The following is a 21,451-nucleotide window of genomic DNA, read 5'->3' as shown; positions in this document are numbered from 1 at the left end:
GGTAAGCGGTGTATATATATAGGTCCCATCATGATCCAGTGGATGAGTCTTCCAGCGCTCACCCTTTATTGTGGGTACACACAATATTCACCATAATCCTGAGGGTAATAAAAACAATATATAAGATCACCTTGTTGTATAAACAAGGGGCACAACCACTTAAAACTCAACATAAGAGCAGGCGAGCAGAGTCAAGAGCACAATCACCTAGGACAATAACCAGGGCTTATAATCAACATTTAATCCCTGTGGTCTTAAAGTATTTAGTTTAGCAATCCATCTCATCTCACATTTTTTGAGAAGGGCAAGTCTGTTCCCCCCCCTCCGTGGTGTAGGGATATGGTCGACCAGCATACATTTAAGGTCCCGCTCCTTGTGGTCCATGTCAGTAAAATGCTTCGGGACTGGAAGGTCCATCCGTTTTTTACGGATGGTATATCGATGTTGATTGATTCTACTTTTAAAATCCAGTGAAGTTTCCCCAATGTATAATAACTGACATGGACACCAAAGGATATATATAACAAAAGAGGATTCACATGTCAAAAAGTGCTTGATGTAGTGCTTCTTTTGCATACGTGGATGCAGAAAAAAGCTTTCCATGCTTAAATTGTATTAATTGTCGATACATGCAAAAAGGCAGCTTTTTTCTGCATCCACGTACGCAAAAGAAGCACTACATCAAGCACTTTTTGACATGTGAATCCTCTTTTGTTATATATATCCTTTGGTGTCCATGTCAGTTATTATACATTGGGGAAACTTCACTGGATTTTAAAAGTAGAATCAATCAACATCGATATACCATCCGTAAAAAACGGATGGACCTTCCAGTCCCGAAGCATTTTACTGACATGGACCACAAGGAGCGGGACCTTAAATGTATGCTGGTCGACCATATCCCTACACCACGGAGGGGGGGGAACAGACTTGCCCTTCTCAAAAAATGTGAGATGAGATGGATTGCTAAACTAAATACTTTAAGACCACAGGGATTAAATGTTGATTATAAGCCCTGGTTATTGTCCTAGGTGATTGTGCTCTTGAGCGGCTCGCCGGCTCTTATGTTGAGTTTTAAGTGGTTGTGCCCCTTGTTTATACAACAAGGTGATCTTATATATTGTTTTTATTACCCTCAGGATTATGGTGAATATTGTGTGTACCCACAATAAAGGATGAGCGCTGGAAGACTCATCCACTGGATCATGATGGGACCTATATATATACACCGCTTACCTTATTGCCATATACAATTCTATTTGTATTTTCCTTAGAAAGAAATGCCTTTATAACAAGATAGGTGGGATCATATTTCTGTGCACAGCAGGTTATACGGTCATGCCTTATGCATAGCATGACATATGATTGTTCACCGCACTGATGCACGGATATATTGATTTCCTAGACACGTTTTTCTATTTTCGAATTGTATGCGGGCATTTGATTATACACAGGTGGTGTTGGATTACCTGAGATGGTTTAGTTGCTATACCCATGTGCTCGGATTTACATTTGGACAGGCCTTTTGAGCCATCAGTCTCGAGGAGAAGATTGACATATTTTATGGATATATATTAATGTGCCCCCGGAATCTAGAGGATGATCCCGGGTCTGCCATGTTGGATTTCCAGGGATGGTATCCAACGGACAGCTGGGACTAGTCAGGTTGGGACTTTGTGATAACCACATAAGTCGCATATACTGAATTCCTCGTTTAGACTAGGGGGCTACTCAACAACTAATAAACTAAGTCCTTATATAGCAAGGAAAGCGGCGGTACTTCCGCACAGTACACATAGCTTTCCTGTACACAACAATGGTACTTCCAGTTGTATACAGTTATTTTTTCTCCCCGATTGATGAGTGACTCATAAATGGTACTGTCCATGTGATTCGATGCGCCTGGGTCGGCAATGATCCTATACCGGGTGCCCACACTGCCATATGTACTCCGCTACTGCTTATGCCTGCATACATATCCTTATATTTGTAAGATGACATATTTCTTTATACTTTGCATATTTATAACTTACTTTAGGTGTTATATATATGTCCCCTACAATGATTTTTGGAAATATAGCTGTGGAATCATGCTTTCCTATGTGTTTTGAATACCACTGAACACTTGAATCTTTAAGTTCGTTTATTCCGATCATGTGACACACTGAATCACATGACCGGATGATTTACCTGAACACATGACCGGAAGAGTGATCACATGCTCACAGGTCCTGCGACATGCGCACTACATCGAATGACCAGAATGGGTGATCATGTGATCGGAATCCCCAGGAAGGTCCTTGAGACATGCGCATTGGCATGTCTGAGACGCCGTGACCCATGTGTTCTGACTCCATCGCACACTCCTGTGATCTAACTCATCATTCTACTGAGGTACACCTGCACATTTTTGGTTATTATAATGGCATACACCTGAATTAATCATGATTGTTAGTAAAGTATTTTGTCTGTACACTGTACGTTGGATTTGATACAGGTATCGTTTGCACTGTAACACTGTATGTAATTTTATGAAATGCTATTTTGTAATGATAACACTGTTGTTGTCAGTTTTTTTAATATATCACTTTAAATGCTTGTAATTTACTCATTGATTGTTTAATTATGTCAATGTGTTTAAATATGTACTGTGCACTGCCCACAATGTCACTGCTTGAGAAAAATCCCATTGAGAGGATTGAAACGTCGCATGCTTGGTGAATAAAGCTTCTTTTACTTCTTAACTACTCGGATGTGCTGCGGAGTTCATTTATTCTATACTGTTTGGAGGTGGATCGCCGACTCAGCCTCTGGCACTCCGTCTGTACTCTTCAGACAGTGGTGCTGCCCACATTCCTTGATTTATATATATATATATATATATATATATATATATATATATATAAAAAATTAAATATAACAATAAACAATCAAATATAAAAAAGGCTGTATTCTCCCACTGTTGCTCAATTGCTCTCTGTCCCCACTCTTCTTTTTTCATCCCATCTATAGCTTTGGACACATCATCTTATATATCCCCTCCATCAAAGTGGTATCCACAGTCCAGATGACAGACAATTCTGTGGAGTCCATATATATTAAAAGGTCTAGATAAATAGAGAAATGCGCGTTAGAATGATACGTCACATGCTCTCCCCATATAGATCATTTTTAGAGTATGCTATATATGATATACCCATTAGCTTTTAAACATATATATATATATATATATTTATCTATTTTTACAATGAATTTTATTTGAGTATTCCATCACTGCAACGAACATCTATGTCTTATACACATTTTATCACATGGAATCTTATTGGTCAAACACAACCTTTTTTATATACATATATCCAGGAATATATATATATATATATATATATATATATATATATATATATATACATACAGTGGGGGAAATAATTATTTGACCCCTCACTGATTTTGTAAGTTTGTCCAATGACAAAGAAATGAAAAGTCTCAGAACAGTATCATTTCAATGGTAGGTTTATTGTAACAGTGGCAGATAGCACATCAAAAGGAAAATCGAAAAAATAACTTTAAATAAAAGATAGCAACTGATTTGCATTTCATTGAGTGAAATAAGTATTTGAACCCCTACCAACCATTAAGAGTTCTGGCTCCCACAGAGTGGTTAGACACTTCTACTCAATTAGTCACCCTCATTAAGGACACCTGTCTTAACTAGTCACCTGTATAAAAGACACCTGTCCACAGAATCAATCAATCAAGCAGACTCCAAACTCTCCAACATGGGAAAGACCAAAGAGCTGTCCAAGGATGTCAGAGACAAAATTGTAGACCTGCACAAGGCTGGAATGGGCTACAAAACCATTAGCAAGAAGCTGGGAGAGAAGGTGACAACTGTTGGTGCGATTGTTCGAAAATGGAAGGAGCACAAAATGAACATCAATCGACCTCGCTCTGGGGCTCCACGCAAGATCTCACCTCGTGGGGTGTCAATGGTTCTGAGAAAGGTGAAAAAGCATCCTAGAACTACACGGGAGGAGTTAGTTAATGACCTCAAATTAGCAGGGACCACAGTCACCAAGAAAACCATTGGAAACACATTACACCGCAATGGATTAAAATCCTGCAGGGCTCGCAAGGTCCCCCTGCTCAGGAAGGCACATGTGCAGGCCCGTCTGAAGTTTGCCAATGAACACCTGAATGATTCAGAGAGTGACTGGGAGAAGGTGCTGTGGTCTGATGAGACCAAAATAGAGCTCTTTGGCATTAACTCAACTCGCTGTGTTTGGAGGAAGAAAAATGCTGCCTATGACCCCCAAAACACCGTCCCCACCGTCAAGCATGGGGGTGGAAACATTTTGCTTTGGGGGTGTTTTTCTGCTAAGGGCACAGGACAACTTATTCGCATAAACGGGAAAATGGACGGAGCCATGTATCGTGAAATCCTGAGCGACAACCTCCTTCCCTCTGCCAGGAAAATGAAAATGGGTCGTGGATGGGTGTTCCAGCACGACAATGACCCAAAACATACAGCAAAGGCAACAAAGGAGTGGCTCAAGAAGAAGCACATTAAGGTCATGGAGTGGCCTAGTCAGTCTCCGGACCTTAATCCAATCGAAAACCTATGGAGGGAGCTCAAGCTCAGAGTTGCACAGAGACAGCCTCGAAACCTTAGGGATTTAGAGATGATCTGCAAAGAGGAGTGGACCAACATTCCTCCTAAAATGTGCGTAAACTTGGTCATCAATTACAAGAAACGTTTGACCTCTGTGCTTGCAAACAAGGGTTTTTCCACCAAGTATTAAGTCTTTTTTTGTTAGAGGGTTCAAATACTTATTTCACTCAATGAAATGCAAATCAGTTGCTATCTTTTATTTAAAGTTATTTTTTCGATTTTCCTTTTGATGTGCTATCTGCCACTGTTACAATAAACCTACCATTGAAATGATACTGTTCTGAGACTTTTCATTTCTTTGTCATTGGACAAACTTACAAAATCAGTGAGGGGTCAAATAATTATTTCCCCCACTGTATATATATATTTTTTTTTAAATAAGTATACATAGTAACCCTATATCGATTACCGCGTTCTGCTAGCATCGGTGCTGCTATGGCAATGCATCACGTGACCGCACAGTTGCGATCACGTGTTACCTTGCGTCATCCACTGCAGCCGTCTACACAGAATGTTCAACTGAGCATGCTCCCCTATAGAAGCAAGGTCTCGCGATGCTCGGCTTCTCCCCTTGTCTCTCTATAAGAGGGCGGCGTTTATCTGAGGTTACTTTCTGTTTCCCGAGCCACGTGACCGCTCGCACTTGCGATCACATGATCGGGAACCAGACATATCAGAAACGATCATATGAATAATAATGTTCGTTTTTACCCAAATGTAGAATCGCTTCTGCACATAAGCTCCAGGAATGGATACATATTCTTATTATAGTTCGGCCTTTCCTCTTGCCTTTCCATGAGAGGACGGTGCTCACCGGAGTATACTTCCTGTTTCCCGAGTCATGTGACCGCTTGTACTTGCCACACATCGTATTAATAATAATGGTCGGTTATATACAAATATAGAAGCGATTCTGTATATGAAATATAGGAATGGTTATATGTTCCTGCTATGGTTTAGTTGTAAAAATTTAGCCGGCATTCTGGATGACACCTGGGGATGGCTCCTCCCAAGGGGGCGTCACCCAGGTGCATCCTTTTGGCGTTTTTTTTACATGTTTTATCTATAAATATTGATCTATTTGTATTTTTTTTTTTGTGAAACCTGATGAAGGGAAGATCCTGATCCCCGAAACGCGTTGTTTCTATTAAAACAAGAAGATTTCGTTTATTAAGACCGTCTTCACCAGTGTCTTTTGCGCCGACGCAGAACTCCTTTCTTTTCCTTTTTTACAAATCGGCACTTCACAACTTTAACGGTTTATTGCTCGGTCATGCAACTTGGCACCCAAATTAATTTTACCTCCTTTTCTTCTCACAAATACAGCTTTCTTTTGGTGATATTTGATTGCTGCTGAGATTTTTAGTTTTTCTGATATTAATCAAAATAGACCGCAATTTTCTCAAAAAAAGTGTATTTTTAACTTTTTCTGGTAAAATTGTTCAAATATAATTACATTTCTATACAAGTTTGTGTCAGAATTTATTGTGCTACATGTCTTTGATAAAAAAAAATCCAATAAGTGTATGTTTATTGGTTTGCGCAAAAGTTATAGCGTTTACAATCTATGGTACAAAAATGTGAAGTTCCGCATTTTGATTCAGCTCTGACTTTCTGAGCACCTGTCATGTTTCTTGAGGTGCTAGAATGCCAGGATAGTATAAATACCCCACAAATCACACCATTTTAGAAAGAAGACACCCCAAAGTATTCACGGAGGGGCATGATGAGTCTGAATGGAGCCTTACAGGGGGGTGATCAATGACAGGGGGGTGATCAGGGAGTCTATATGGGGTGATCAGGGGTTAATAAGTGACGGGGGGGGGTGATTGGTGCTACTTACAGAGCTGCCTGTGTCCTCTGGTGGTCGATCCAAGCAAAAGGGACCATCAGAGGACCAGGTAGCAGGTATATTAGACGCTGTTAACAAAACAGCGTCTAATATACCTTTCTGATGCGATTATTTTAACATCTACAGCCTGCCAGCGAATGATTATCGCTGGCAGGCTGTAGTATAACTTCCGAGCAGCTCGCCGCTGTGAACGCGCGCCTTTCGGCGTTAGTGTGACGGCAAGCGGTTAAAGTATGTAGCAGCACAACATCCACCCCACTCTATATGTTATACACAGTGCATTGGTTAAAGACCTTTAAAGCATGCAGCAGCACACCACCACTAAGATCTTTTTAAAGCATGGACAAGCACGTTAGCAACTCCAATATATATTATACTTGGTTCAGCGGTTAAAATCACTTTTTAAAGCAGCACACTATTATAAATTAGCCATCACCTATACTTACATCCTTAGGGCTCATGCACACGACTGTTGTGCGGCTTTTCCGTGCATTGGAGACTGCAATTTGCAGTCCCCAATGCACGGGCAACATCAGTGCGGCGGCCAGGACGGATCGAGACCCATTCAACTTGAATGGGTCCGTGATCCGTCCGCAACGTAAAATAATAGAACATGTTCTATTTTTTTGCAGTGCGGAGGCACGGACAGAAACATCAGCTTACGTGGGCTTCCGATCAGTGCTTCCGTTCTGCACCGCATCTCACGGATTGCAAACCCATTCAAGTTAATGGGTCCGCATCCTTGATGCGGGGTGCACACGGTGCCCGTGTATTGTGGACCCGCTGTATGTGGGCCGCAATACGGCCACGGGCGGGCAACGGCCGTGTGCATGAGCCCTTAGCTTGTATCCTCAGTGCATTTCTCCAGCCTAATTGTAGCCTGCAGCAGGGAAAACTACTCTGTCTTCAACACAAGAAGTCCACCACGTGGTACGAGTGGAGAAGGTAGCAGGAGTTAGGAGCGGAGGAGGATGGAAGCCACAGTATATGCACGCCCACCACATGCGTATCATCGCTTACATGATGACACCCAGTTAGCTAACACCGATACATGCTCAGAGACCCATTTAACTCCATGACATATTTTTTTCACTAGTGGAGCCACCATCTTATTTCCCACTACTAAGTCTATGTGGGAGAATACTGCATGTGAACATGAATAAACATCACTTGCCAATGCTATGGATTATGATTATTGTGTCAAAGCAATATTTTGTGTAGGTTGCAGAAGAGTCATTTATGTTTATGTTCTTCCTTTTAGAGCTTTGTTTGGCAGAGACATCTCAGAACAAGTTAAGAAAGCTGCAATAAAGTTACCCTCTCTCAAGAATATAATGTAATCACTGTGAATAATAGACTGCCTGAAAGAACAGATTTGCTACTTATAAAGGGTCCATAGAATTGATATTCTTGTTAATACCTAGCATATAAAATGGAAACTGTTTATTAAAAGCATGCCAGCCTTATGTTTTTAATTCCTTCTATGCCTATGTTGTTTTTTTCAAAGTGATAACATAAGGAGTTCACATGCTGATTGATCCCTTTACTAGAGTTGAGCGAACACCTGGATGTTCGGGTTCGAGAAGTTCGGCCGAACTTCCCGGAAATGTTCGGGTTCGGGATCCGAACCCCATTGAAGTCAATGGGGACCCGAACTTTTCGGCACTAAAAAGGCTGTAAAATAGCCCAGGAAAGGGCTAGAGTGCTGCAAAAGGCAGCAAAATGTAGGTAAATCCCCTGCAAACAAATGTGAATAGGATAGGAAAATGAATTAAAATTAAAATAAAATAAATTAAAATGAACTAATATCAATTGGAGAGAGGTCTCATGGCAGAGAATCAGGCTTCACGTCACCCACCACTGGAACAGGCCATTGTCAGATATTTAGGCCCCGGCACCCAGACAGAGGAGAGAGGTCCCATAGCAGAGAATCAGGCTTCATGTCATAGCAGAGAATCAGGCTTCAAGTCATAGCAGAGAATCAGGCTTCATGTCATAGCAGAGAATCAGGCTTCACGTCACCCACCACTGGAACAGGCCATTGTCAGATATTTAGGCCCCGGCACCCGTACAGAGGAGAGAGGTCCCATAGCAGAGAATCAGGCTTCATGGCATAGCAGAGAATCAGGCTTCACATCACCCACCACTGGAACAGGCCACTGTCAGATATTTTTAGGCCCCGGCACCCAGACAGAGGAGAGAGGTCCCATAGCAGAGAATCAGGCTTCATGTCATAGCAGAGAATCAGGCTTCATGTCATAGCAGAGAATCAGGCTTCAAGTCATAGCAGAGAATCAGGCTTCATGTCATAGCAGAGAATCAGGCTTCACGTCACCCACCACTGGAACAGGCCATTGTCAGATATTTAGGCCCCGGCACCCGGACAGAGGAGAGAGGTCCCATAGCAGAGAATCAGGCTTCTTGGCATAGCAGAGAATCAGGCTTCACGTCACCCACCACTGGAACAGGCCATTGTCAGATATTTAGGCCCCGGCACCCAGACAGAGGAGAGAGGTCCCATAGCAGAGAATCAGGCTTCATGTCATAGCAGAGAATCAGGCTTCAAGTCATAGCAGAGAATCAGGCTTCATGTCATAGCACGTTTTGGGTCTAACTCACCCACAGTATCAGCTGCATCACCAGATTCCGAAGCAGACATGACCCTGGCTGTTATTTGGGAGGTACGTTACCTATATGGCTGCTGCTGCCATCACCCTCCTCTTCTATTGTTGCATCCTCCTCAGCATCCCAGTCCGGTTCCCAGGTCTTGTCCAACATACTACCGTCATTGGAGTCCTCACCACCGCTTTAATCAGACTATGAGATATTATGGTTGGTTTTTTGGACCCCCCTGCTCTGCATTTGCCCCGACTGGCACTGTTGCTGCTCCTCAATGCCAATAACGTGGCTACGGGTGCCAATACTAACCACCAACACAGTATGCATGGGATATGCAGCCTCCTCCTGAACCTCCTCCTCAGGGCAGTACAAACAATGACTGCTCTCACACAAGTTGTCAACAGGGAGACTCTCTTGATAATCTGCCGTAGGGCAAGCTGGAGTTTTCTTGCCACATAGGAAAAATCAAGGGGCCTCACTAGGAACGGGCAGTGAAGACTGAGGGGACTCTACTGAAAGCCTTCTCTGGGGCTGCAAGGAGGAGGATCAGGAGAAACGCTGTGACCCCTGGCATCACAGTACAGTGTCAGACTCAGAGGTCACTTCAACGTCATCCTGCTGCGACTGAGACAGGGATAACTGCAGCCTTCTACTACTACTACTTCTGGCCAGATAGCTGGTGCTGCTACTACCCACATCCTGGCTCTGGGTCTTTCGTTTGGAACACTTCCATGTCCCTGACATTTTTGAGCCTAAATGTACACAGTCACACAAAGTATGAAACTATTTGCAAATCTAGTTTAAAGGAACTTAAAGACAGGAAGGCGCATTAAAATGTCCTTCCCTTTCCACAAACACACTGAAGTCAGTTCTATCGACAGCTGAATATGGAAATAGTGCAGTATCGGTGCCACTAACAGATTTCCGCTCAATGTATTTTACCCATTAAAATATGCAGATTCAGAAAAAAAATATTTCTTCAATGTAAAAGTTCACAAACTACTATGCAATTATTGCCCCCCCCACCCCCACCCCCACCCCCACCCCCACCACCACCATACCAACAATTGAAGCGCTTGGAAATGCACCACGGATTTCGGCCTAGTTTTTCACTTCACCACTTACAAATGTTAACCATCCGCTTCCCTCCGTATTGTAAGACATGTACAGTGCCTTGAAAAAGCATTCATACCCCTTCAACTTTTCCAAATGTTTTCACGTTACACCCACAAACCTAAATGTATTTTATTGATATTTTATGCGATAGACCAACACAAAGTAGCAAGTATGTGTGAAGTGAAAAGAAAATGGCACATGGTTTTCATATTTTGAACTAAATAAAAATCTGAAAAGTGTAACTTGCATTTATATTCAGCCCCCTGTATTCTGATACCCCTAGATAAAATCCTGTATGACCAATTCCCTTCAGAAGTCACCTAATTAGTAATTAAAGTACACCTGTGTGTGATTTATTCTCAGTACAACTACAGCTGTTCTGTGAAGGACTCAGAGGTTTGTTACAGAACATTAGGGATCAAAAAGCATTATGAAAACCAAGGAACACACCAGACAGGTCAGGGACGAAGTTGTGGAGAAGTGTAAATCAGGGTTAGGGTATAAAAAATATCCCAAGCTCTGAACCTATCATGGAGCACTGTTCAATCCATCATCCAAAAATGGAAGGAGTATGGCACAACAGCAAACCTACCAATAAATTGCCGTCCACCTAAACTGACAACCCAGGCAAGGAGAGCACTGATTAGAGAAGCAGCCAAGAGGCCCATGGTCATTCTGGAGGAGCTGCGCAGATCCACAGCTCAGGCAGGAGAATCTGTCCCCAGGACAACTATTAGTTGTGTACTCCACAAATTTTAGGTTTTATGGTAGAGTGGCAAGAAGAAAGCCATTTTTGAAAGCCAGCCATAAGTCCTGTTTGCAGTTTGCCACAAGCAAACACAGCAAACATGTGGAAGAAGATGCTCTGGTCAGATGAGACCAAAGTTGAACTTTTTGGCCTAAATGCTAAATGCTATGTGTGACAGAAAACTAACACTGCACATCACCATGAACACACCATCCCCACTGTGAAACATGGTGGTGGCAGCATCATGCTGTGGGGTTGCTTTTCTTCGACAGGGGAAGCTGGTCAGAGTTGATGGGAAGACAGAGCTAAATACAGGGCAATCTTGTAGGAAAACCTGGTAGATGCTGCAAAAGACTTGAGACTGCAGCAGAGGTTCACCTTCCAGCAGGACAATGATCCTAAACATATAGCCAGAGCTAACATGGAATGGTTTAGATAAAATCATTTAGAATCTGTGGCAAAAAATTGAGCTCTTTTGGAAAGAATGGGCAGAAATTTCAGCCTATAGATGTGCAAAGCTGGTAGAGATATACTCCAAAAAGATTTGCAGCTGTAATTGCAGTGGAAGGTGGTCCAACAAAAGTATTGACTCAGGATGCTGAATACAAATGTATGCCACACTTTCCAAATAAGTTTGTTTTATTAAAAATCCTGAAACCCATGTCTAAGTAGTTTAAGGCTGACATGTCAGCCTGCATTTGTGGGAGGGGCGTAGGCGCCCTTAAAAGGGAGCACGCCCTCTCCCCATTTGCGTGCGTTTTCTGGTGCATTTCCCGCCTTTGACGTCACGCCCCGTCCTGCTGTGCTGCTGTGCAGGTAAGTTGGCTGAGGGTTCCCCTCCAACGCTCTCCGCTCAGCTGTTTGGGTAAGTTCCCTATCCTCCCGTACCACTCTCCGGCTTGTTTCTCCCACCCCCCGGCCCGGTCCGCCCGCTACCCACCTTGCACACCGGGTGGTACGGCCGGCACGTCCTCGCTCAGGCGCCGGCTTGGGCAGACCACGTGGGATGCCGGGCAGCGCCTCCGTTGCCTTGGCGACGGAGCCTGCGTCCCGGCCTGCCTTTGTTGTCGGGCTCTCTTCCCGGCGCCAGCCGCCGCAGCAGCTCACCCCCCTTTTTTCTTGCTGGTCCAGGCCCTCTCCCCGGGCGGGTCCGTCCAGACCCAGGGGTGCCGCTTCTTCCGACGCAGCTGCTGGCCGGCGGCCGGCTGCTGTTCACCGCAATAAAGTTTAAAAAAAAAAAAAAAGCAGTAAAATGTAAAAGCATATACATAAAGTCCCTTATGTTTCAGATCCCCAAGTGTTCGCCTGGAAGAAAAAGTCAGTCCATAAACTGTACCCAGTGGGCATGCAGCGGTTCGGTCCGGCAGGAACAATAAAAAAAAAAAAAGAAAAAAAAAAAGGGGTTTCACACACACTGTCTCAGGTGAATAAGCCCCATCACAGGCTCTCACCAGTCCCATACAATCCTAGCTGATTGTCTGGGTCATAGCACGCCGCACGGCTCCCCGGTGTCCTCCCCTGTCTTTTGAACCGCAGACCAAGTTAACCCTCCACACCCCACGTCAGCGGTTCGCTACCTTCCACGTCAGCTCCACAAACGCAGTTTCACAGGGACATACAGTTCCCTGGGTCTAGGGTCGAGTAAATGGCGCATGCAGGGGCCACCCCCCCATCCCTCATGCTACTGGTTATTGTTGCAGACTCTGGGTACTCTGCCGTGCTAGCCATCCATCGTCTGCCAAAGGTCATCAACAGTTCCACCCGCTGCAAACACCGCCATTCTGCTCTACCACATCCACGGACGTTGTTCGGTAAATACTTATTTTCTATGTCATATCATGCTCCACCATGTTTGGGGGCCTGTTCCGTGTTAGGCTTACGTATTACTTGTTATCATTGCCCATGACGCTTCAGGCTCACGTTTCAGTTGCCGTCAGAGCCGGTTTCAGGGGCATATAAAAAAATAAATAAATAAATAATAATTATCATGTTGGTTGTCTGTTCCGGTTCAGGCTTACATTTTGTGTTCTTTTCTGTTGCCAGTTACGTTTCTGGCTTACGTTTCCAATATAACATGTCTACTGCCTGTTACGTTTCAGGCTTACGTATTTTCTCTTTCTGTCATCAGTCACGTTTCTGGCTTACGTTTACGCTATTTCATGTCTGTTGCCCGTCACGTCTTCGGGCTTACGTTTTTCCTTTTCTCTTGCCGGTTCCATCTCCGGCTTACGCTTTAAAAATATGTCATGCTGCCTATCACGCCTCAGGCTTACGTTTTTCTTAAATTGTCGCCTGTTACGCCCCAGGCTTACGTATCTACTGTACACCGTCTGTTGCCTGTCACGTTGTCAGGCTTACGTTTCTCTCATGTTTTATTCCCCGTTACGCTGTCGGTTTTACGTTTTCCATTACCGGTTACAGGTCAGGTTCATGCGGTTAATCACTATTCTTTGTCGCTATCATTATTTTCCAGGTTCGATCAATATTATTTTCCACGGTACGACCCCAGGTTTGGTGTTTTTTCCATGTGTATAAACCCCTGTCGATAGCCACGGCCTCGTAGCGCTTACGTCTTGTTTTTCACTTGTTAGGCTGGTAAGGTCTTCCACAGTAGTACCCCCTTCATAGTTCTAGGCACTCGCCCGCCCCAGTTCTCTCTTCATCACCATTCACGGCTCGGGTGTCGTCCTTCTGTCATGTGGGGCCTCCAGCTCAGCTGTTAACTTTTTGTTTATCACCTCACAGCCACGACATGTTGCAGGTGTCTAACATCGAGGAAGCCCTGTCCATCCCGGAGACACCGGCATCCGAGCGGCCCAGCTCCTCATCACTGAGGAGTTGGACGATCGCTAAATTAATCGCGGAGCTCAACAGAAGAGGGATCCAACACCCCGCTTCCGCCCGGAAAGCTGAACTATTCAGGCTACTCATGGCGGAGCCAGCAGCCCCGGACTTGGAGCAAGTCTCCATGTCCACTTTGCAAGTGTCCCTGACACAACTGCACGCCATGATGAACACCATTGCCTCCTCAGTCTCAGACGTGCAGTCCACACTCCTGGCCGTTGAGTCTCACCAGGGACTGACATCCGAGCGTGCCGCCTCTCCATTGCCGGTTGCCCCCACGGCAGGGTTGGTTCCCCCAGGTAGGGCCCTTTGCGCACCCGAGGTAGCTCCAGCCCACTTCATCCCCAGCAACATCAAGAAGGACATTTTAGAGGGCAAGGACATCAATCTGGCGTCCATCTTGATAGCAACCCATGACACAGTAGACAGCAAGACCATTGCTTGCGGCGACATGTCCATCGTCCTCAAAGCGAGGGACCCCCGCCTCAACAGGAAGCTAACCACCACGGAGTTTGTCCTGGCGTTTAGCTTATTCAGGGACGTCATCTGCTCCGTCCACCCTGAGAGGCGGGAGGAGTTGGATACCTACCTCTACAGGGTCACGGACTTGGGCCACAAGTACGGTGGGCAGGCTTTCTACGATTATCATCGCTCTTTTTCAGCGAAAGCCGCCGCCTCACTGGTCCAATTCCAGCACCTCACGAACTGGGCGGTCATGGACATGGAGCTTTTTTGCCGACATTTCGCGTGCCTCAGGGCCCCGGCATGTGCGTCGTGCCAGTCCATTACTCACTCATCAGATTGGTGCCCCAACTCAGGTCCCTCCACGTCTCAGGGCAGATCCCTCCGTAGTAGCTCCGGGTCCCTCCCACGACCTGGCGCAACCACGGATAAGCTAGGCCGGCCAATAGTTTTCCTGGGCAACAGCCAAGTCTGCAATAATTTCAACCAGGAGGCTTGTTATTATTATAAGTGCAGGGCTCTCCACGTCTGCGCAGGCTGTTTCAGGGCTCACCCGCAGACGGCGTGTCCACAAAGAGCAAGGCCATCCTGACTAAGCGGGGTCAACGTGGTCTTGTTAGAGTCCCTGTTGCGCGAGCATCACAGCCCGCATTGGGTGCAGTTCTTGGTGTCCGGGTTCACCACCGGGTTCCACACGGGGCTGGTAGCTCTCCCACAAACTTCCTTGGAAGGGCCCAACCTGCTGTCAGCAAGCAGGGACCCTGAGCCAGTGGGGACTCTGATCAGGTCAGAGTTGGAAAAGGGGTTTCTCATTGGCCCCTTCCCCTTCATTCCATTCGACCTCTGGAGGATCAACCCTATTGGTATTGTGACCAAGCAGTTCACAAATAAAAAACGTCTAATCTATGACTTGTCGGCGCCTCATGGCTCCAGCGTACCCAGTCTTAACTCCTTAGTGCCATCCGAGGAGTTCTCCATGAGCTATGCCACCATAGACAAGGCCATACAACTGATCCTCCAAGTAGGTCGGGGGGCTTGGTTGGCAAAGGCAGATATCGCCGACGCTTTTAAGTTGCTGCCCATTCATCCACGGCTCTGGAGGTTCTACGGCATCAAGTGGCAAGATCAGTACTTCTTTGCCAATCGCCTGACGTTCGGGTCCAAGAGCAGTCCCTGGCTGTTCGACCAGTTCGCTCAGGCATTGCATTGGATTCTGGTCAACCACTGCGATTGCCCTATGACCATCCACTACTTGGATGATTTTCTCATCATCGAAAGCCCAGACCACCAGCCTTGTAAACTCCAGGCTCTGCTGCAACTGTTCGGTCGACTCAACGTTCCGGTGGCAGCTTCAAAAACCGAAGGGCCCGCCACGGTAATCACCTTCCTAGGCATAGTTCTAGACACAGGGAAGATGGAGGCCAGGCTTCCAGCCGAGAAGTTGGCAAAGATTAAGGAAGCCATCTCAACAGCGGCAGGCTGCAGGACGTGCACCAAGGTCGAGTTGCAGTCCCTTTTAGGCATGCTCAACTTTGCCACCAAAGTCATGCCCCAGGGCAGGGCCTTCATGTCCAGGCTTCTCCAATTACTCCCCTCAGCCCCAGAGCAGGACAGCCTCGTCACCTTAGACGCCCAGGCCATGGCCGACCTGGCCATGTGGGAGAACTTCCTGGCCTCTTGGAACGGAGTCTCTTTGTTTGTTCCTCGGCTAGGCCCGGAGTCCACCTTGATTTTCTCGGACGCCGCCGCCTCCGGGGGGTTCGCGGCGATCTGTGGGAACCAATGGTTTGCGGGCCCTTGGCCACCCGAGGTATCAACAGCCAGAGGCGCTTTGCAGTCATCCCCGTTGCTGGAATTCTACCCAGTCGTGGCGGCAGCCCAGGTGTGGGGCAGCCAGTGGGCCAATTCTTCTGTGGCGTTCATCACTGACAACCAGACAGTGGTGGACATCATCACCAAGGGCAGGTCTCAGTCACCTCGGATCATGTCATTTGTCCGCAGGCTGGTCTGGCTCTCGCTGATGTACAATTTTCACGTGGCATGCAGGCACATCCAGGGGGTTCACAATGTGGCCGCAGATGCCCTATCTCGTTTTAATTACGAAACTTTCTTTCAGGTCATGCCAGAGGCAGACCGTGTGGGGCTACCTCCTCCAACGTACTAATTTCTAGTGTTGGATTAAACCGTTTCATTAATTCAGCAAAAACATTGATGCAGAAGTCTTTGTCTCACAACACTGCCAGGAACTACAGGACCGCCTGGAACACTTTCAACAGGTTCAGGGGCCTACACCCAAGTCAAGACACCAACAAAACCACGTACATCACAGCTTTCATAGCCTTCTGTCATTTCGATCTTAAGCTGTCCTTCAATACCATTAAATTGTATTTGGCCGGAGTCCAACATTTTTCCATGTTGGAAGACCCCGAAAGCAGGTCGGTTTTTCTATCCCAAGCGGTCAGGGCAACCCTTAGGGGGGTTCAGAAAAGTAGTCACGCAGCTATCCCGAGCAGGCAGCCCGTATCTGGCGAACTTTTTAGGAAACTCTCAACCTCCCTAGATAGTCTTCCTTTTGGGCTCCTTCCCAGCACAGTCATCAAGGCCACCATGTACCTTGGTTTCTATGGGTTCTTAAGACCCGGCGAATTCACCCGCACTTCAGCTAGGTCCAAGGGTCTCACTAGGGGTCAGCTAGTCTGGCACCACGACCATTTCTCCCTGCACCTCCTCACTTCCAAAACCTCGCAGGTAGGTCCACCAGTGGAGGTGGATTTTTTCCCTTCTGCCAACGCATGGTGCCCGGTCCAGGTACTCAAGAGTCTGCTGTCAGCTCTAGGGGACTCCGCCCCTGATCAACCATTGCTCCCGTTTCAGGCCACCGCCCTCACAGCTTCGCAGATTATCTCACACGTCCGCACTCTGGCAATGGGCTGGGGTTTTGACCCCAAGGCCATTTCAGGGCACTCATTCCGCATTGGAGCTGCATCCGCAGCGTCAAAGCACAACGTCCCCGGTCACATCATCCGGAAAATGGGTCGCTGGCGCTCCTCATGCTTCACACGCTACATACCTAACCCCCAGGTCGAGATATCCCAGGCTTTCCACAAGTTGGTTTTGTAACTCGGTTCACTGCCAATAAAGATTTTTTCCTCCCTACCTGTTTGTCTTTTTGCCCCCTTTTAGGCTTACCCGCGGCATGGCTAAGGGCACCTCTCTAGCCATATCAGGTAGGCATGGTGGTTTTCCTCTGTCAGGTTCGGCACGTTCAGGCACGAGCTCGGCCGTAGCCTTGACCACAAGTAGTTTAAGGCTGACATGTCAGCCTGCATTTGTGGGAGGGGCGTAGGCGCCCTTAAAAGGGAGCACGCCCTCTCCCCATTTGCGTGCGTTTTCTGGTGCCCCACCCACCCTCCCCTTTTCTCTTTCATACTCATCAGGGTATGCCCCCTTTTAGGCTTACCCGCGGCATGGCTAAGGGCACCTCTCCAGCCATATCAGGTAGGCATGGTGGTTTTCCTCTGTCAGGTTCGGCACGTTCAGGCACGAGCTCGGCCGTAGCCTTGACCACAATTTTCTTTTTACTTCACACATACTTGCTACTTTGTGTTGGCCAATCACATAAAATCCCAATAAAATACATTTAACTTTGTGGGTGTAAAGTGAAATTTTTTTTCAAAACTTCAAGGGGTATGAATACTTTTTCAAGGCACTGTATATGCAGGTTTTCAAAATTTTAACCGAAAAAAATTAATTTGAACTGTGTGGAGATGAAACATGGATTTTTGTCAACTTTGTCAAGTTATCACTCACAGATGTTATCCTTCGCTACCCTGCGTATTGTAAGACACATATATATGCTGGTTTTAAAAACTTCAACCAAAAAAAAATTTAAGTTGAACATCCTTATGGGATTCGCGTCCCCACCTATCCCTTCGTTGAACTTGATGGACGTATGTCTTTTTTCAACTGTATTAACTATGTAACTAGGTGCGAAGATGAAACAACACAAATGTATGCCTAATATTTCACGTTATCACTCACGGATTTTTGTCCAATACCCTACATATTGTAAGACACTAGTCACAAAAAGTTAGGGATATTTAGCTTTCGGGTGAAATTTATGGAAAAACGTAAAAGGTTTATTCATTTATCATGAAAGTAGGGTATTTTAGTAGAAGCATGCAATGGTGTTTTTCTTTATCTCACACAATTTATTGAAACAAAAGCCAACAACAGTGGTGAGTATACCCCCACAATGTCTCAATAACTTGTCATGTAACTTGAGCATCAATTACAGCTTAACAATGACATCTCATACTGTTCATAAGTCGTCTGCTAAGGCATGGCATCCCATCCTTCTTGAATGGCAGCCCTCAGGTCATTGAGGTTCTGGGGTACAGAGTTACGTGCCTCTATACGGCGTCTCAGCTGATCCCATAGGTTTTAAATAGGATTCAGGTCTGGAGACAGTGCAGGAAACTCCATTTGAGGTACTCCAGTCTCCAGCAGCCATTCCCTAATGATGCGACCTTGAGGAGCTGGCGCATTTATCGTACATGAATTAAATTAGGCCTTTGCTGTTCATGCAGAGGCACAGTGACTAGATTAATGATGTTATTCAATTAGTATGGGCTTGTCACTGTACCATTTACAAAGTGTAGGGCAGTTCTGTATTGACTAGACACACCTTCCCACACTGCAACACCACCACTACCAAAGGCCCGTCTGGTGACAACAGTGGCTGATGTATAGCGCTCTCCAACATTGTTGGCAGCCATCATTTCTGCTCAGTGTGAATTGACTTTCATCAGTGAACAGCACTGAAGCACACTAGTCCCTCGTCCAGCATAGATGCTCCCTGGCCCATGCAATACAATGATGCCTGTGCCTGGTGGTATGGTCAGGTACCTTTGCAGGTACTGTAGCACACAGACCTCGCTGATGTAAATGGTTTCAAATGGTCTGATGGGACACTTGGGTGCCTCTCACCTCCCTTAAATGTGCCTGGAGTTGTGTGGCATTCATCATCTGGTTCCACAAGGCATTCACATGAAGCGGTCATCTGTGTGGGATGTGGCCAAAGGACATCCACTTCTACGCCTTTGTGTGACTCTTCCAGTCACTCTTGCTACCTGCTGATGACACTCTAAGCTCAGTGACCACTTCCGTCTGAGAACATCTTGCTTGAAGTCTCACAATGGCAAGGTACTGTTGACAAATTGTTAGGTGTTGTCTTGTTCTCATGATGTTAAAATCTGAACAGCATAAGAAGGAGGACTGTTTAATTAATGAATTCTAATTGAACCAGGATTGGGTGATTCATGGATCAAACACCTGTTGTGAAGTTTGCCGCTCCTTGTTGGAGAACAGCAAATTGTACTGAAACATTGAAAAGTTGGACATATGCATTCAAAAGTATAGAGAAGGTCACATTAAGTTAATCTATAAAGGTTAGAGTGCATTTAAGGTTTTTGTGATTAGTGTATATATAGGTCTCTCTCTCTAAATATATATTTAGCAAGCATTTAGATTTTTTTTTTACTGCAACTTTTTTACACATGCAGTGCTGTTTTTTGGTGAAAAAATAAAATAAAATGTTTGCTAGATGGTTATGATGTGTGTGTCAAACTGGTTTTATTTGCAATGGATTGCGGCAAAAGTTGCGCAATCCATTGCAAATGAAACCAATGAAAGAAACCTTCTGCTGTGATTTATTATTTTGATGATAATGGGGCTGGGGACCCTATCTAGAGCACAAAGAGGCAGTCAGCCACAAAGTTTGGTATAAAAAATATGATGTGTGTGTGTCGCTTCTGACAGTGACATTAGCTGCGCCACATCTCCAGTGTAAAGTGTGCGCATCCAAAAAATATCTGTGACATCCAGTGTACTTTTTCAATAGACGGTGTCCGCTTCTGACAGTGACATTAGCTGTGCCACATCTCCAGTGTTAGGTGTGCGCATCCAAAAAATATCTGTGACATCCAGTGTACTTTTTCAATAGACGGTGTCCGCTTCTGACATTGACATTAGCTGCGCCACATCTCCAGTGTAAAGTGTGCACATCAAAAAAATATCTGTGACATCCAGTGTACTTTTTCAATAGACGTTGTCTGCTGCGGACAGTGACATTAGCTGCGCCACATCTCCAGTGTTAGGTGTGCGCATCCAAAAAATATCTGTGACATCCAGTGTACTTTTTCATTAGACGGTGTCCGCTTCTGACAGTGACAATAGCTGCGCTACATCTCCAGTGTAAAGTGTGCACATCCAAGAATTTATCTGTGACATCCAGTGTACTTTTTCTATAGATGGGGTCCGCTTCTGACAGTGACATTAGCTGCGCCACATTTCCAGTGTAAATTTTGCGCATTCAAAAATGTATCTGTGACATCTAGTGTACTTTTTCTATAGATGGGGTCCGCTTCTGACAGTGACATTAGCTGCGCCACATTTCCAGTGTAAATTTTGCGCATTCAAAAATGTATCTGTGACATCCAGTGTACTTTTTCAATAGACGGTGTCTGCTGCAGACAGTGACATTCGCTGCACCACATCTCCAGTGTAAAGTGTGCGCATCCAAAAAATATCTGTGACATACAGTGTACTTTTTACATGGACGCTTTGGACAGTGACATTACCGGTGGTACCTTTCCTGTATAACGTTTCCTCATCCCAAATACCTGTGACATTCCCTGTAATTTTTTATTAGACGCTGGTGACAGCATTTACATTATCTGCGGGATATCTCCTGTGTTTCCACATCCCATATTTTTATGCGCATATACTTCCAAATCCTACGCTACTGTACGTGTGACATATTTTCAAGCATATATAACATTTAATATGAAGAAGGCGATGTTGCCGTGATGCTGATGGTTCACACAGACGCCGTGGCCCTGAGCGCGTTGAAACTGTGGCTGCTGCCAGAGCACAAGAAAAACAATCTTCCACGATACCTAGCTTCATGTCCCAGTTTGCAGGGTGGCGCAGGCCACCATTCTTGAAGTCAGGCCAGTGAGACCAGGTTGTCGGTTGGAATGCAGCAGATAATACTTCCAGTCGGTTAGGCACCACCCTGTCTTCCACCAAGTCCAGTCTTGATACTTCTTCCTCTCACCATGGAGAGTCTGGCCAAACA

General features: G+C 45.6%; 1 protein-coding gene across 2 annotated transcripts in view; it reads left to right on the top strand.

Moving 5' to 3' along the window:
• Window positions 1–21,451, top strand: part of OSGEPL1 (O-sialoglycoprotein endopeptidase like 1) — a 496,422-nt gene that overhangs the window by 464,056 nt on the left and 10,915 nt on the right. Inside the window, exons 7-9 of one of the 2 annotated variants that reach the window (XM_040440619.1) lie at window positions 7,783–7,872; window positions 8,238–8,245; window positions 16,247–16,252. In XM_040440619.1, coding sequence (XP_040296553.1) covers window positions 7,783–7,861 — 79 coding nt within the window. In that variant the 3' untranslated portion in view covers window positions 7,862–7,872; window positions 8,238–8,245; window positions 16,247–16,252. Of the gene's footprint in view, window positions 1–7,782; window positions 8,030–8,237; window positions 8,246–16,246; window positions 16,253–21,451 lie in introns of those variants that run through there. The other variant, XM_040440618.1, reaches the window with a different exon arrangement.

This window comes from Bufo bufo, chromosome 7, assembly GCF_905171765.1.
Source record: "Bufo bufo chromosome 7, aBufBuf1.1, whole genome shotgun sequence".
Classification (NCBI taxonomy): Eukaryota; Metazoa; Chordata; class Amphibia; order Anura; family Bufonidae; genus Bufo; species Bufo bufo.
This window is presented reverse-complemented; position numbering and strand designations above follow the sequence as displayed.